The sequence below is a fragment of the Priapulus caudatus genome, unplaced genomic scaffold (assembly GCF_000485595.1).
Source record: "Priapulus caudatus unplaced genomic scaffold, Priapulus_caudatus-5.0.1 Scaffold892, whole genome shotgun sequence".
NCBI classification, from domain to species: domain Eukaryota; kingdom Metazoa; phylum Priapulida; class Priapulimorpha; order Priapulimorphida; family Priapulidae; genus Priapulus; species Priapulus caudatus.
This window is the reverse complement of record NW_014577953.1, coordinates 35,541-48,907: the sequence shown is the minus strand read 5'-3', so window position 1 is coordinate 48,907 and position 13,367 is coordinate 35,541. Positions and strand designations below refer to the sequence as shown.

The window sequence follows — 13,367 nt, the reverse complement described above, 5'->3', positions numbered from 1 at the left end:
CGTAAACATTCGACCTTGACGCGACCTCTTGTTTCGCTCGTCAGGCGAGGCAGTCGCAGGAGCCAATCACGTCCGCGGGCAAGACGATGATTGACGGCTCCTGCTGCATGATCACGGCCGCCAAGTCGCTGTCCGTCAACCCGAAGGACCCGCCCACCTGGCAGCTTCTCGCCGCCCACTCCAAGAACGTCTCCGACTCGATCAAGAAGCTGGTGACGTCCATCCGGTGAGTGGTCAGCTGCGGTCAGTCGTGGCTCGAGAGTCATATTCATCGTCGCGGTTAGCGGTGGAACCTTCGTAGAGTTGGAACGGATTGTCTATGAGATAGTGCTATGAAGCAGTAATAATATTATTATTATTAGTAGTAGTAGTAGTAGTAGTATTATATATTGTTATTATTATAATTATTATAATAAATATTATTAAATGTAATTGTATTAAAAAATATTATTAAATGTAATTATATTAAAAAATATTATTATATGTATATAGAATCGTGCTGAAGTTGTGATCGTTTTGAGAAGGTTCTTTCTGTTAAGCTCAGGATGCTTTATCGTTCTTACGATGGCTCCCCTAATCGGTGATCGATGAAGAATGAATATGCTCGGTTGTTCGGTTGGTTTTTGGCAAACAGCAGTCGCGTTATTTGTAGTCTTATTGTCATATACAACTGCTACATCATTATTTACTGCTTTGCTGCAATTTTCTAACACACGTGCATGCCGTAGGTGACGCTGCCATAGCTGCTGTTGCTGCTACCGCAATAAAATGGCGGTGTTAGCAGCGGCTTGGCTAGCGCTGTATGCTCCCCACGTGTAAACCTGCCGCTTGTTTTAGGGACAAGGCTCCCGGTCAGAAGGAATGTGACGAGGCCATCTACAAGATCAATGTCGTTATCAAGGGTTTGGACCACGCCTCTCTGGCAGCCGTTAGCCAGAACCTCGCTCCCAGGACCCACAACTCGCTCCAGGTATGGGGTTCAACCATGATTCGTGCGTTACACGGCGGTAAAGTGGAAAATGTTTTTTTTAAAGCCGGATTGCATGTAGGGTTCTATCTGATGTTGAAAATAGGTCTTTGTGTCTACCTCTCCAAACTGAAGTAAAGAGTGTTGTCTATTTGCTTATAGTGAGTCCACCAGAGATTAAGAACGTGCTATGCGTTTGTGTCGTCGTCGGTTTCAGAACGTGCTATGCGCTCGTGTGGTCGTTGGGTTCAGAACATGCTATGCGTTTGTGTCGATGTCGGGTTCAGATTGTGGTATGCGTTCGTGTCGTTGTTGGGTTCAGAACGTGCTATGTATTGGTGTCATCGTTGGGTTCAGAACGTGCTATGTGCAGCGGGCTGTAACGTAGGTCTTCGTTTCAGGGCTTCCAAGAACAGATGGTGAGTACAACTAACGAGATTACGGAGACGGTGGAGGACGTGAGAGTGTCAGGAAGGAGCGAGTCGGAGAGACTTGGACACTACGTGAGTACCATATGGGATTCCATGCGATATCAGGCGATGTTGCGATATATTACATACAACACCCTCATGTCAATGCGTATTCTCTAGAATATGATACATGCATATAATAGGATTCTGCATGATATGATACATTCATATATCTTCCTCATGTCAATGCGTATTCTCTAGAATATGATACATGCATATAATAGGATTCTGCATGATATGATACATTCATATATCTTCCTCATGTCAATGCGTATTCTTAAAAATGATACATGCATATAATATGATTCTGCATGATATGATACATTCATATATCTTCCTCATGTCAATGCGCATTCTGTAGAATATGATACATGCATATAATATGATTCGCATGATATGATACATTAAATAATATATCTGATGATTACTTCATTCTTTGTCAAGCGGCATTTCTGCTAGAACTAGATACATGTCATATAATATGTGTTCTGGCATGATATGATATCATTCATATGCATCTTCCTCATGTTAATGTGGCATTCTGCAGAATCATGGCACAGAAACTTTACAAAGACATTGTGACTCGATATTTGAGGCACAGGCATGCAGCCCAGCCTCGAGGCACATTACTTATGCCGCTTCGCTTAATTCTCGTTCTGACCACCCAGGTGACCAAGCTGACGCGTCTTCCTCGAACCACTGGCCGATTTTCGATTGGCTGTGCGTCAAAGACAATGAACACTCGTCGCCAGATGGCGCTGTTGGAGCAAACAAAGACTGTGGCGGAGTGCTCACTGCAACTCGTGCACTCGGTGAAGGAGGGCGGCGAAACGTCCCTAAGGTAAGAGGGTCCTCTCTGTACGCGCGTATGTACACACGGAGGAGCCACCTTTTTATTCACACACTGTGTCAACGTAAAGAAAACTCTAACAACATAACCCTATCTTGTGCACGCATGCACAATATAAGTATACACCCACAATGTGGCTCGTGTTCTGGAAGGTGACTGCCGTTGGCCATGTAATGTATCTACATTTGTCTAGGGGGAGGCGGCCGTCCCACCCCAGACTCTAGCTGTGTCCCTGGTCACCATCCTTATTTTTACTGTCGTTATCAATTATTATGATTATTGCCATCGTGTATTATTGGTATTCTTACAATTATTATTATTATAATAATAATATTAATAATAATTAAAAATTAATAATAATAACATAATCATAAATAATAAAACAAATATAATAATAAAATAATTATTATAATAACAAAAAATATAATAATATAATAATAATAATAATAATATTAGTAATAATCATATAATTATCTGCAGCGACACAGCTCATGAAGCTATCGATGAAGCGGCGGCATGGGTTGAAGGAATCCTGTGAATGACCTGCTGGACACACTGGACGAGGCGGCCACAGAAGCCGGATGCGGTCACTGTCATGCTTGACCAGATTAACAAGGCCATCATCAAAGGTAATGGTCTACACAGTGACCGTTACAGTCCCGTCCCAAGGGGGGGGGTTCCAGGGAGTTCCAAGAACCCCCAACCATCAAAAAATAAATACAAGTCGACAGGCCTATTTTATAGTTGGGCTAGGTATGTCATCCAGAAAGAAAACTGTTCAAAATGGCAGAACAGAATGCACCATTTTAAAGCAATTTTTCAAAATTTTCCAGTGGGGGGCATGCCCGCGGACCCCCCTACCATCGGCTTTGCGCCTTCGGCGCTCGCAGTCACCCACACACCTTTGAATTGGACCCCCCCTTAGGCGAATCCCGGGTACAAGCCTGAGTTAGGGGGTTGTATGAGCGATTATTCTATACATGGGTAAAACATAGGAAGTGTAACATAGGCGATCAACACAGGCCATTATTAAGGTATGGGCTTCTTCTTCTTATTCTCTTGGTCCCCCGATGGACGTAAGCTGTACGAATAGTGTCCTTCCAGCGGGATCTGTCCTGGGCAGCCTGCAGCATGATGGTAGGGGCTACACAGTGCATAACGTGATCAGTTAGAGGTGATGTAGAGGGATTATTCGTATAGATCGAGAAAAACATAGGAAGCGTACATAGGCAAGGTGATTAGTGATGAGGCAGCCAATCGTTGCTGAGTACGTCATTGACCGTGGGGTACAACTTAGCCTGTGCTGTTATGTATTGCTACTAAATGCCTACCTGTACTTATGTACTAGCTACTGTGTACTTTTGTACTTACTACCTGTAATATGCTCATTTCACATGTGCAAACACACAGCTATAAAGAGAAATATCATTGTGTGTTATAACTGTTTACAGACTCGAAGAAAGGGCAAGCCAGCCAGACGGAAGTCCGAGGATAAAGACTTTGTTGACTATCAGACAAACATACATGACAAATGCAGCTGAAGGAGATTCCCGAGTAGCACACGAAATGGTGAGAGCGCCACAAAAATGGCAAATTGCAAATTGCGTTATGACATTAGCTGTGATTATTATTGCGACTCCTCGTGTGTAGTTAATTGCGTATTAAAGGGAAATCCTTCGTTTAGATATCCTCTGCCTGTGCTCATGGTTTCAGCGTTAAAAGATCACAAAATAACCCACAAAGAGTGCATTTTTAATAAGGTCAGAATATGCTAGAAAGTTGGGTAAGAACGTTGGTAACAACCTGCGCATACGTTGCAACTATGCACTTGTGTGGCATGTGTATATGCCACACTGTGTGCTTGAATACAGTGCGCTGAATGTTGCACTCATGCACTTGTGTAGCATGTGTATATGTCTCACACTGTGTGCTTGAATACATGCCCATTACGTTGCCAGCTAATGCAGCTCCTGTGTCACATGATGTATATGCCACCACATCGTGTGCTTGAATACAAGCGCATTACTGTGCACTATGCAATGTGTGTACATGATGTATTATGCCACATTGTAGTGCTGAATTACATGCGCATAGCGTTTGCACTTGCACTGTGTGTCCATTGTGTAATGCCACACTGTTGTCTTGAATTACAAGCCGCATACCGTTGCACTATGCACTTGTTGTACATGTGTATATTTGCCACACTGTGTGCTTTGAATACATCGCGCGTATGCTAGCCACTATGCAACTTGTGTACATGTAAGCCAACAAACGCCTCAACTGCCGTGCCGTAACATACAGTTCATAGGTTGCACTATGCCAGCTTGTGTACAATGTTATAATGCCAACACTGTGTGCTTAATACACTTGTCATCACGTTGCACTATGCACCTTGTGTACATGTGTATATGCCACAGCGTGTGCTTCGAATACCTGTGTATAGCGTTGCACATGCCACATATTATATGCAGCCTTGTAGCATGGTATCTGCCCACTGCGTGCCGTAACATGCATGTTTATAGGTTCACACTGTGTGTCTCTCGCTGTGCACGCTGTAGGTACGTCGTTATGTGGCGTGCGTGTGTTCATGTTTCTTGTGTTGCAACGAGTAAGTCCTAACGACAGATCCGGGGCCTCTCAGTGCTCTGTCCCACAGCATTACCACACACTCAACATCGTTGCACGAGTCCACGAGTGGCCATGGTGTCCTGGCAACCCAGAGGTACGTACGTCATCGGGAACTGTGCGGCAGCAACGTGAGCATGCGCTATATCCCAATGTTGCATACGTTTCCGGGCATGTGTTTAACTTTTAGACTAGTTTAGACTTCCTCATATGAATATTTTTAATGTTATTCTGTGTTCAATATTATAAGTTTATGCTTTAAATAACTGGCATTGTAATATACATTACCGGCGGCTCCAACTTATTTTTCGTACATGGAATATCTCCATAAGAATTGTATCTCCGTAGTATGTTTTATTCACTGACGGGACGCACGTTAAAAAGGTAATCCCTAAATAATCCAACACGAATTATTCTGTTCTCAGCGCGTCTGGTTAGATGTAAATACCGCTAACTGTCGTACCTATTGTATAAATGGAAAAGCGGCTGTTACAATTGTTATGCTCCCCCCACTCATCCATACAGATTGACAGAGATCAGGCAGACGGTGCAAGGAGCTGGGACCGCCTCCGTGCAGCTAGTGAGGAGTGCCCGGCGATTGTAACAGAACAGCCCGAATGACACCCTTCACACAGATGAAGCGCGCGCGAAACTCTCGAATCGTCAACGAGAAGGTGAGAGACGTCCACCTTTCTGCGACCCACGTTACATAAGCCCCCGGCCTGCATCCACGTTTACATAACCCCGCCTGCATCCACGTTACATAACCCCAGCCTGCATCCACGTTACATAAACCACCTCGCTGCATACCACGTTACATTAACCCGCTGCAATCCACGTACATAACCCAGCCTGGTCATCCACGTTACATAACCCCGCCTGCATCCACGTTACTAACCTCGCTGCATCACACGTTACATTACCCGCTGCATCCACGTTACATAATAACCCCCGCCTGCATCACGGTTACAGAACCCCGCCTGCATCACGTACATAATCCGCCCTGCATCAACGTTACCATAACATCGCCTGCATCCACGTTACATAACCCCCCACTGCATTCCACTGTTACATACCCCTCCTGCACCCACGTTCATAACCCCGCCTGCATCCGTTACATAACCCCGCCTGCAATCCACTGTTACATAACCCGCACGCCTGCATGCCACGTTAAATACCCCGCCTGATCCACGTTACAATAACCGCCCGCTGCACCCACGTTACATAACCCCGCCTGCATCCACTGTTACATAACCCCGCCTGCACCCAACGTTTCTAATCCCCGCCGCACCACGTTAACATAACCCCCGCCTGCATCGCACGTTACATATACCGCCCGCCTGCATACACGTTATCATAACCGCCTGCACCGACGTTACAGTAACCCGCCTCATCAACGTTACATAACCCCTCGCCTGCATCACGTTACAATAACATCCGCCAGTGCACCCACGTTACATAATCCCCCGGCTGCATCCCGTACATAACCCCCGCCTGCATCCACGTTACATAAGCCCCCGCCTGCATCCACGTTACATTATACCCAGCCGCTGCATCCACGACATAACCGACCCGCCTGCACCCACGTTACATAACGCCTGCTTGCATCCACGGTTACATACCGCCTGCATCCTACAGTTTACATAACGCCGCCTGCCACCCACGTTACAATAACCCGCCTGCATACCACTGTTTCAATAACCCTGCCTGCATCCACGTTAACATAACGGCCGCCTGCATCCCACGTTACATAACACCCGCCTGCACCCAACGTTACATAACCCCCACCTGCATCCACGTTACAATAACCCCCTAAACCAACACCACCACTGCCTACTACAGCCTCGACCGATTACACCCTCACCCACTATACTACCACCATTTAACGTCCATTTTGGCCATGGCTGTGTTATAACCTATATGATATGTTAGAGCCATCAGTGCTCTGTTACAATTAACCTATATAATATGTATCACAACCATCACTGCTGCGTTACAGCCTATATCATATATATCACAACCCTCACTGCTGTGTTACAACCTATATGATGCTGGGTTAATAAGCTGTATGCTGTGTCAACAACTATCACCGCTATTACAACCTATATGAATGCTGCGTTATAAGCTTGTAATGCTGTGTCACAACCCTCAACCGGTGTGTTATCGATCTGTATATTATGTTGCTTGTGTTGTTGTCAGGTGACGTACGGTACTGAGCGGCGCTGCAGCGGGTGCGCGTGGCACGCAGCGGCCTGCATCAACGCTGCGAGCACAGTGAGCGGCATCATCGGCGACCTCGACAGCCACCATCCTGTTTGGCCACCGCCGCACACTCACACCTGAGAACGAAAGAGCGAGAAGCCTTCTCTGACGCACAGGTAATACGCACGGCGACGATTCGGCAGTAAAAACGTGGTGACCGTAGGTAGCTTGACACCAAGGTAGTAACCACGGCAGATATTAGAGAGATCGTTCTTGGCTTACTATCTGCACCTTTATTCTCCTCACAGAGAAATTCTCAGCTAAACTACAGCACGTATATACTCTCACAGAGAACATTCTCACTAACTACACATGTATATTCCCTCACAGAGAACATTCTCACTAACTACACACGTATATTCCCTCACAGAGAACATTCTCACTAACTACACACGTATATTCCCTCACAGAGAACATTCTCACTAACTACACACGTATATACCCTCACAAAGAACATTCTCACTAACTACACACGTATATTCCCTCACAGAGAACATTCTCACTAACTACACACGTATATTCCCTCACAAAGAACATTCTTACACACGTATATTCCCTCAACTATAACTCCAGAACCGTTTGACCCACATGTTTCAAATTGCATATGGTTGTTACTCATATGGGAGAGGTTTGGACGTCCTATTTTGGAGCACGCCAGGCGACCTACTTTCGAGCCACGTCAACTTTTTGGCAAAAATGAAAATGGACATTTGAATTCATTCGATTTTGTTAAATTTTGGTATGTGAATGTGTAAGGCTAGCCCCAAAATAGTTGTTACTCCTATGGGAGAGATGACAACGTCCTATTACGTTTATTTCGTCTAACTGGTCAACAACTCTACAATCATACCTATATACGTGTAATATTGTGTTTTAGATTCTTTGTTACAGTAATTTGACTGGAATATTTTATTGTTAGCTCAGCTGACCAAGTCAGATGCAGCTTCTAGAATCGCATGATTGTCCGTGTGTCCGTCCGTGCGTGCGTCCGTGCGTCCGTCTGTGCGTCCAATCAACAGTTGGGCACAAATCTTAACCGCTCGACGTACGGTCTTGATATTCGGGACGTCGGGGTGGATCGCGAAAAGGACTCGGGATGTCGAATTTGGGGGTCAAGGGTCAAAGGGCAAGATGTGTCAATGGAGGGGGAATATTTCCCCCTTAACTTAAGGTATAGGAGGAAATACAGAATTGCGGCACAAATCTCAATGGCTTGACCTACACTCTTAATATTCGACGTATAGTGTTCACCATCGCGAAATTGGAGGTCACAGGTCAAAGGGCAGTGGGGGAAAGGTCAGATATCAGACATTTTCTGAGGACATGATCCAACGGACCGAGTGCAAAACTTTTTTGTTTCAGCGCTGACCTACCGTTTTTATCACTTTATTGAAAGTACCATGAAATCTACTTTCCGCTGACGTGTGAAGAGTAAGTGTCTGATAACCTTTTGACCCTCAAAAGGAGGGTTAAACATGGATTTGTTGACTGTTAACAAAGGACTGAACTGCTTTTTTGCTATTATTAGAGCCCATACCTGTGTCAATGTGAGCCCCCTCCACCCGCCATGTGTCATTGACACTTTCATTAAGAAGCCAGAAATGTGCTAGAAAGTTGAGTAAGAGCATTGGTAACAACATGAGCATACGTTGCACTATGCACTTGTGTACGTGTGTATATGCCACACTGTGTACTTCAATACATGTTTATACGTTATACTATGCACTTGTATACATGTGTATAATCCACACTGTGTGCTTGAATACATGTTTATAGGTTGCACTATGCACTTGTGTACATGTATATCACCTGTTCACATGTTCACCTGCAGAGAGAACATTCTGAAGACGGCTAAGGCACTCGTGGAGGACACGAAGACGTTGGTGGCTGGCGCAGCGTCCAGCCAGGAGCAGCTGGCCGCTGCCGCTCAGTCCGCCGTCCGCACGATCACCCGCCTCGCAGACGTCGTCAAGTTCGGAGCCGCCTCGCTCGGCACCGACCAATCGGAAGCCCAGGTTTGCATGACTGACCAATCAGATGACACCCCACCGTGCACCCTCGTGTTTCGTCGTTGATTGAAGCCTCTGTTAATATCTCTGATGATTCAATATGTCGTGTCTGTGTCAGAGGAGTTTGTTCAGTGGCGACATTGTTTGTATAATTGAATAATGTAATTTAATCGGATAGAATACCAAGGTGGCATGAAAATAATTAGTGATAAGGCTCGAAAACACATTATCGACAGTCCGCGTACATTTCTGCCAATCACTGGAGTCTTGTAGCTTCATAATTTTCTGCATGATATGATACATTCATACATCTTCCTCATGTTAATGTGCATTCTGCAGAATCATGGCACAAACTTTACAAGACATTGTGACTCGATATTGAGGCACAGGCATGCAGCCCAGCCTCGAGGCACATTACTTATGCCGCTCGCTTAATTCTCGTTCTGACCACCAGGTGACCAAGCTGACCGTCTTCCTCGAACCACTGGCCGATTCTTCGATTGGCTGTGCGTCAAAGACAATGAACACTCGTCGCCAGATGGCGCTGTTGGAGCAAACAAAGACTGTGGCGGAGTGCTCACTGCAACTCGTGCACTCGGTGAAGGAGGGCGGCGGAAACCCTAAGGTAAGAGGGTCCTCTCTGTACGCGTACGTGTACACACGGAGGAGCCACCTTTTTATTCACACACTGTGTCAACGTAAAGAAAACTCTAACAACATAACCCTATCTTGTGCACGCATGCACATATATACAGTATACACCCACATGTGGCTCGTGTTCTGGGAAGGTGACTAGCCGTTGGCCATGTAATGTATCTACATTTGTCTAGGGGGGAGGCGCCGTCCCACCCCAGACTCTAGCTGTGTCCCTGGTCACCATCCTTATTTTTACTGTCGTTATCATTATTATGATTATTGCCATCGTTATTATTGGTATTCTTACAATTATTATTATTATGAATAATAATATTAATTAATTAATTAAAAATTAATAATAATAACAATAATCATAAATAATAAAACAAATATAATAATATAAAATATAATTATTATAATAACAAAAAATATAATAATATAATAATAATAATTAATAATATTAATAATAATCATATAATTATCTGCAGGCGACGCAGGCTCATGAAGCTATCGATGAAGCGGCGGATGGGTTGAAGGAATCCCTGAATGACCTGCTGGACACACTGGACGAGGCGGCCACAGAAGCCGGAGCGGTCACTGTCATGCTTGACCAGATTAACAAGGCCATCATCAAGGTATGGTCTACACAGTGACCGGTTACAGTCCCGTACCCAAGGGGGGGGGTTCCAGGGATTCCAGAACCCCCAACCATCAAAAAATAAATACAGTCGACAGGCCTATTTTATAGTTGGGCTAGGTATGTTTTATCCAGAAGAAAACTGTTAAAATGCACCAGAATGCACCATTTTAAAGCAATTTTTCAAAATTTTCCAGTGGGGGGCATGCCCCGGACCCCCCTAACATCGCTTTGCGCCTTCGGCGCTCGCAGTCACCCACACACCTCTGAATTGGACCCCCCCCCCTTAGGCGAATCCCGGGTACAAGCCTGAGTTAGGGGGGTGTATGAGCGATTATTCCTATACATGGGTAAAACATAGGAGAGTGTAACATAGGCGATCAACAAGGCCATTATTAAGGTATGGGCTTCTTCTTCTTATTCTCTTGGTCCCCCGATGGGACGTAAGGCTGTACGAATAGTGTCCTTCCAGCGGGATCTGTCCTGGGCAGCCTGCAGCATGAATGGTAGGGGCTACACAGTGCATACGTGATCAGTTAGAGGTGATGTAGGAGGAATTATTCGTATAGATGAGAAAAACATAGGAGAGTGTACATAGCAAGGTGATTAGTGATGCAGCCAATCGTTGCTGAGTACGTCATTGACCGTGGGGGTACACTTAAGCTGCTGTTATGTATTGCTACTAAATGCCTACCTGTACTTATGTACTAGCTACTGTGTACTTTTGTACTTACTACCTGTAATATGCTCATTTCACATGTGCAAACACACAGCTATAAGAGAAATATCATTGTGTGTTATAACTGTTTACAGACTGAAGAAAGGGCACCAGCCAGACGGGAATCCGAGGATAAAGACTTTGTTGACTATCAGACAAACATGACAAATGCACTGAAGGAGATTTCCCGAGTAGCCAACGAAATGGTGAGAGCGCCACAAAGTGGCAAATTTGCAAATTGCGTTATGACATAGCTGTGATTATTATTGCGACTCCTCGTGTGTAGTTAATTGCGTATTAAAGGGGAAATCCTCGTTTAGATATCCTCTGCCTGTGCTCATGGTTTCAGCGTTAAAAGATCACAAAATAACCCACAAAGAGTGCATTTTTAATAAGTCAGAAATATGCTAGAAAGTTGGGTAAGAACGTTGGTAACAACCTGCGCATACGTTGCACTATGCACTTGTGTGCATGTGTATATGCCACACTGTGTGCTTGAATACATGCGCGTATGTTGCACTATGCACTTGTGTACATGTGTATATTATGCCACACTGTGTGCTTGAATACATCCGCGTATGTAGCACTATGCACTTGTGTACATGTGTATATGCCGCACTGCGTGCGTAAATACATGTTCATAGGTTGCACTATGCACTTGTGTACATGTGTATATGCCACACTGTGTGCTTGAATACATGCACATACGTTGCACTATGCACTTGTGTACATGTGTATATGCCACACTGTGTGCTTGAATACAAGCGCATACGTTGCACTATGCACTTGTGTACATGTGTATATTATGCCACACTGTGTGCTTTGAATACATCCGCCGTATGTAGCACTAGCACTTGTGTACATGTTATAACGCAACTGCGTGCGTAAAATACATGTTCATAGGTTGCACTATGCTACTTAGTGTACATGTGTATATGCCAACCACTGTGTGCTTGAATATCACTGGCAACGTTGCACTGATGCACTTGTGTAACATTGTATATGCACACACTGTGTGCTTGAATACATGTGTATAGGTTGCACTATGCACTATATATATGCACTTGTGTACATGTGTATATGCCACACTGCGTGCGTAAATGCATGTTTATAGGTTACACTGTGTGTTTGTGTGCATGCATGTAGGTACTGTCGGTTATGTGCGTGCGTGTTCATGTTTTCTTGTGTTGCAGACGAGTAAGTCTACGACAGATGCCGGGGCTCTCAGTGCTCTGTCCCACAGCATTACCACACACTACAACATCGTTGCCACCGAGTCACGAGGTGCCATGGTGTCCTGCGGCAACCCAGAGGTACGTACGTCATCGGGAACTGTGGCGGCAGCAACGTGAGCATTGCTGCTATATCCCAATGTTGCATACGTTTCGCATGTGTTTAACTTTTTTAGACTAGTTTAGACTTCCCATATGAATTATTTTTAATGTTATTCGTGGTTCAATATTTAAGTTATGCTTTAAATAATGGCAGTTGTAAATACATTACCGCGGCCACTTATTTTTCGTACATGGAATCTCCATAGAATTGTATCTCCGTAGTATGTTTTATTCACTGACCCACGTTAAAGGTAATCCCTAATATCCAACACGAATTATTCTGTTCTCGCGTCTGGTTAGATGGAAAATACCGCTAAGCTGGTCGTACTAATTGGTAATAAATGGAAAAGCGGGCTGTTACAATTGTTATCGCTCACCCCCACTCATCCATACAGATTGGACAGAGGATCAGGCAGACGGTGCAGGAGCTGGGGACCGCCTCCGTGCAGCTAGTGAGGAGTGCCGGCGATGTACAGAACAGCCCGAATGACACCTTCACACAGATGGAACTCGCCGAGAACTCTCGGATCGTCAACGAGAAGGTGAGAGACGTCACCTTTCTGCGACCCACGTTACATAACCCCGCCTGCATCCACGTTACATAACCCCGCCTGCATCCACGTTACATAACCCCCGCCTGCATCCACGTTACATAACCCCGCCTGCATCCACGTTACATAACCCCCGCCTGCATCCACGTTACATAACCCCGCCTGCATCCACGTTACATAACCCCTCCTGCATCCACGTTACATAACCCCGCCTGCATCCACGTTACATAACCCCTCCTGCATCCACGTTACATAACCCCGCCTGCATCCACGTTACATAACCCCTGCCTGCATTCACGTTACATAAC

General features: G+C 45.1%; 1 protein-coding gene across 1 annotated transcript in view; it reads left to right on the top strand.

Annotated features, from left to right (window-relative positions):
• The window catches only part of LOC106814256 (talin-2-like), a gene marked incomplete in the record, with an annotated part of 112,682 nt that overhangs the window by 75,263 nt on the left and 24,052 nt on the right, over window positions 1-13,367 (top strand). The window contains 5 exon segments of the mRNA XM_014818552.1: window positions 45-226; window positions 838-970; window positions 1,369-1,470; window positions 2,106-2,278; window positions 9,006-9,189. Coding sequence (XP_014674038.1) covers window positions 45-226; window positions 838-970; window positions 1,369-1,470; window positions 2,106-2,278; window positions 9,006-9,189 — 774 coding nt within the window.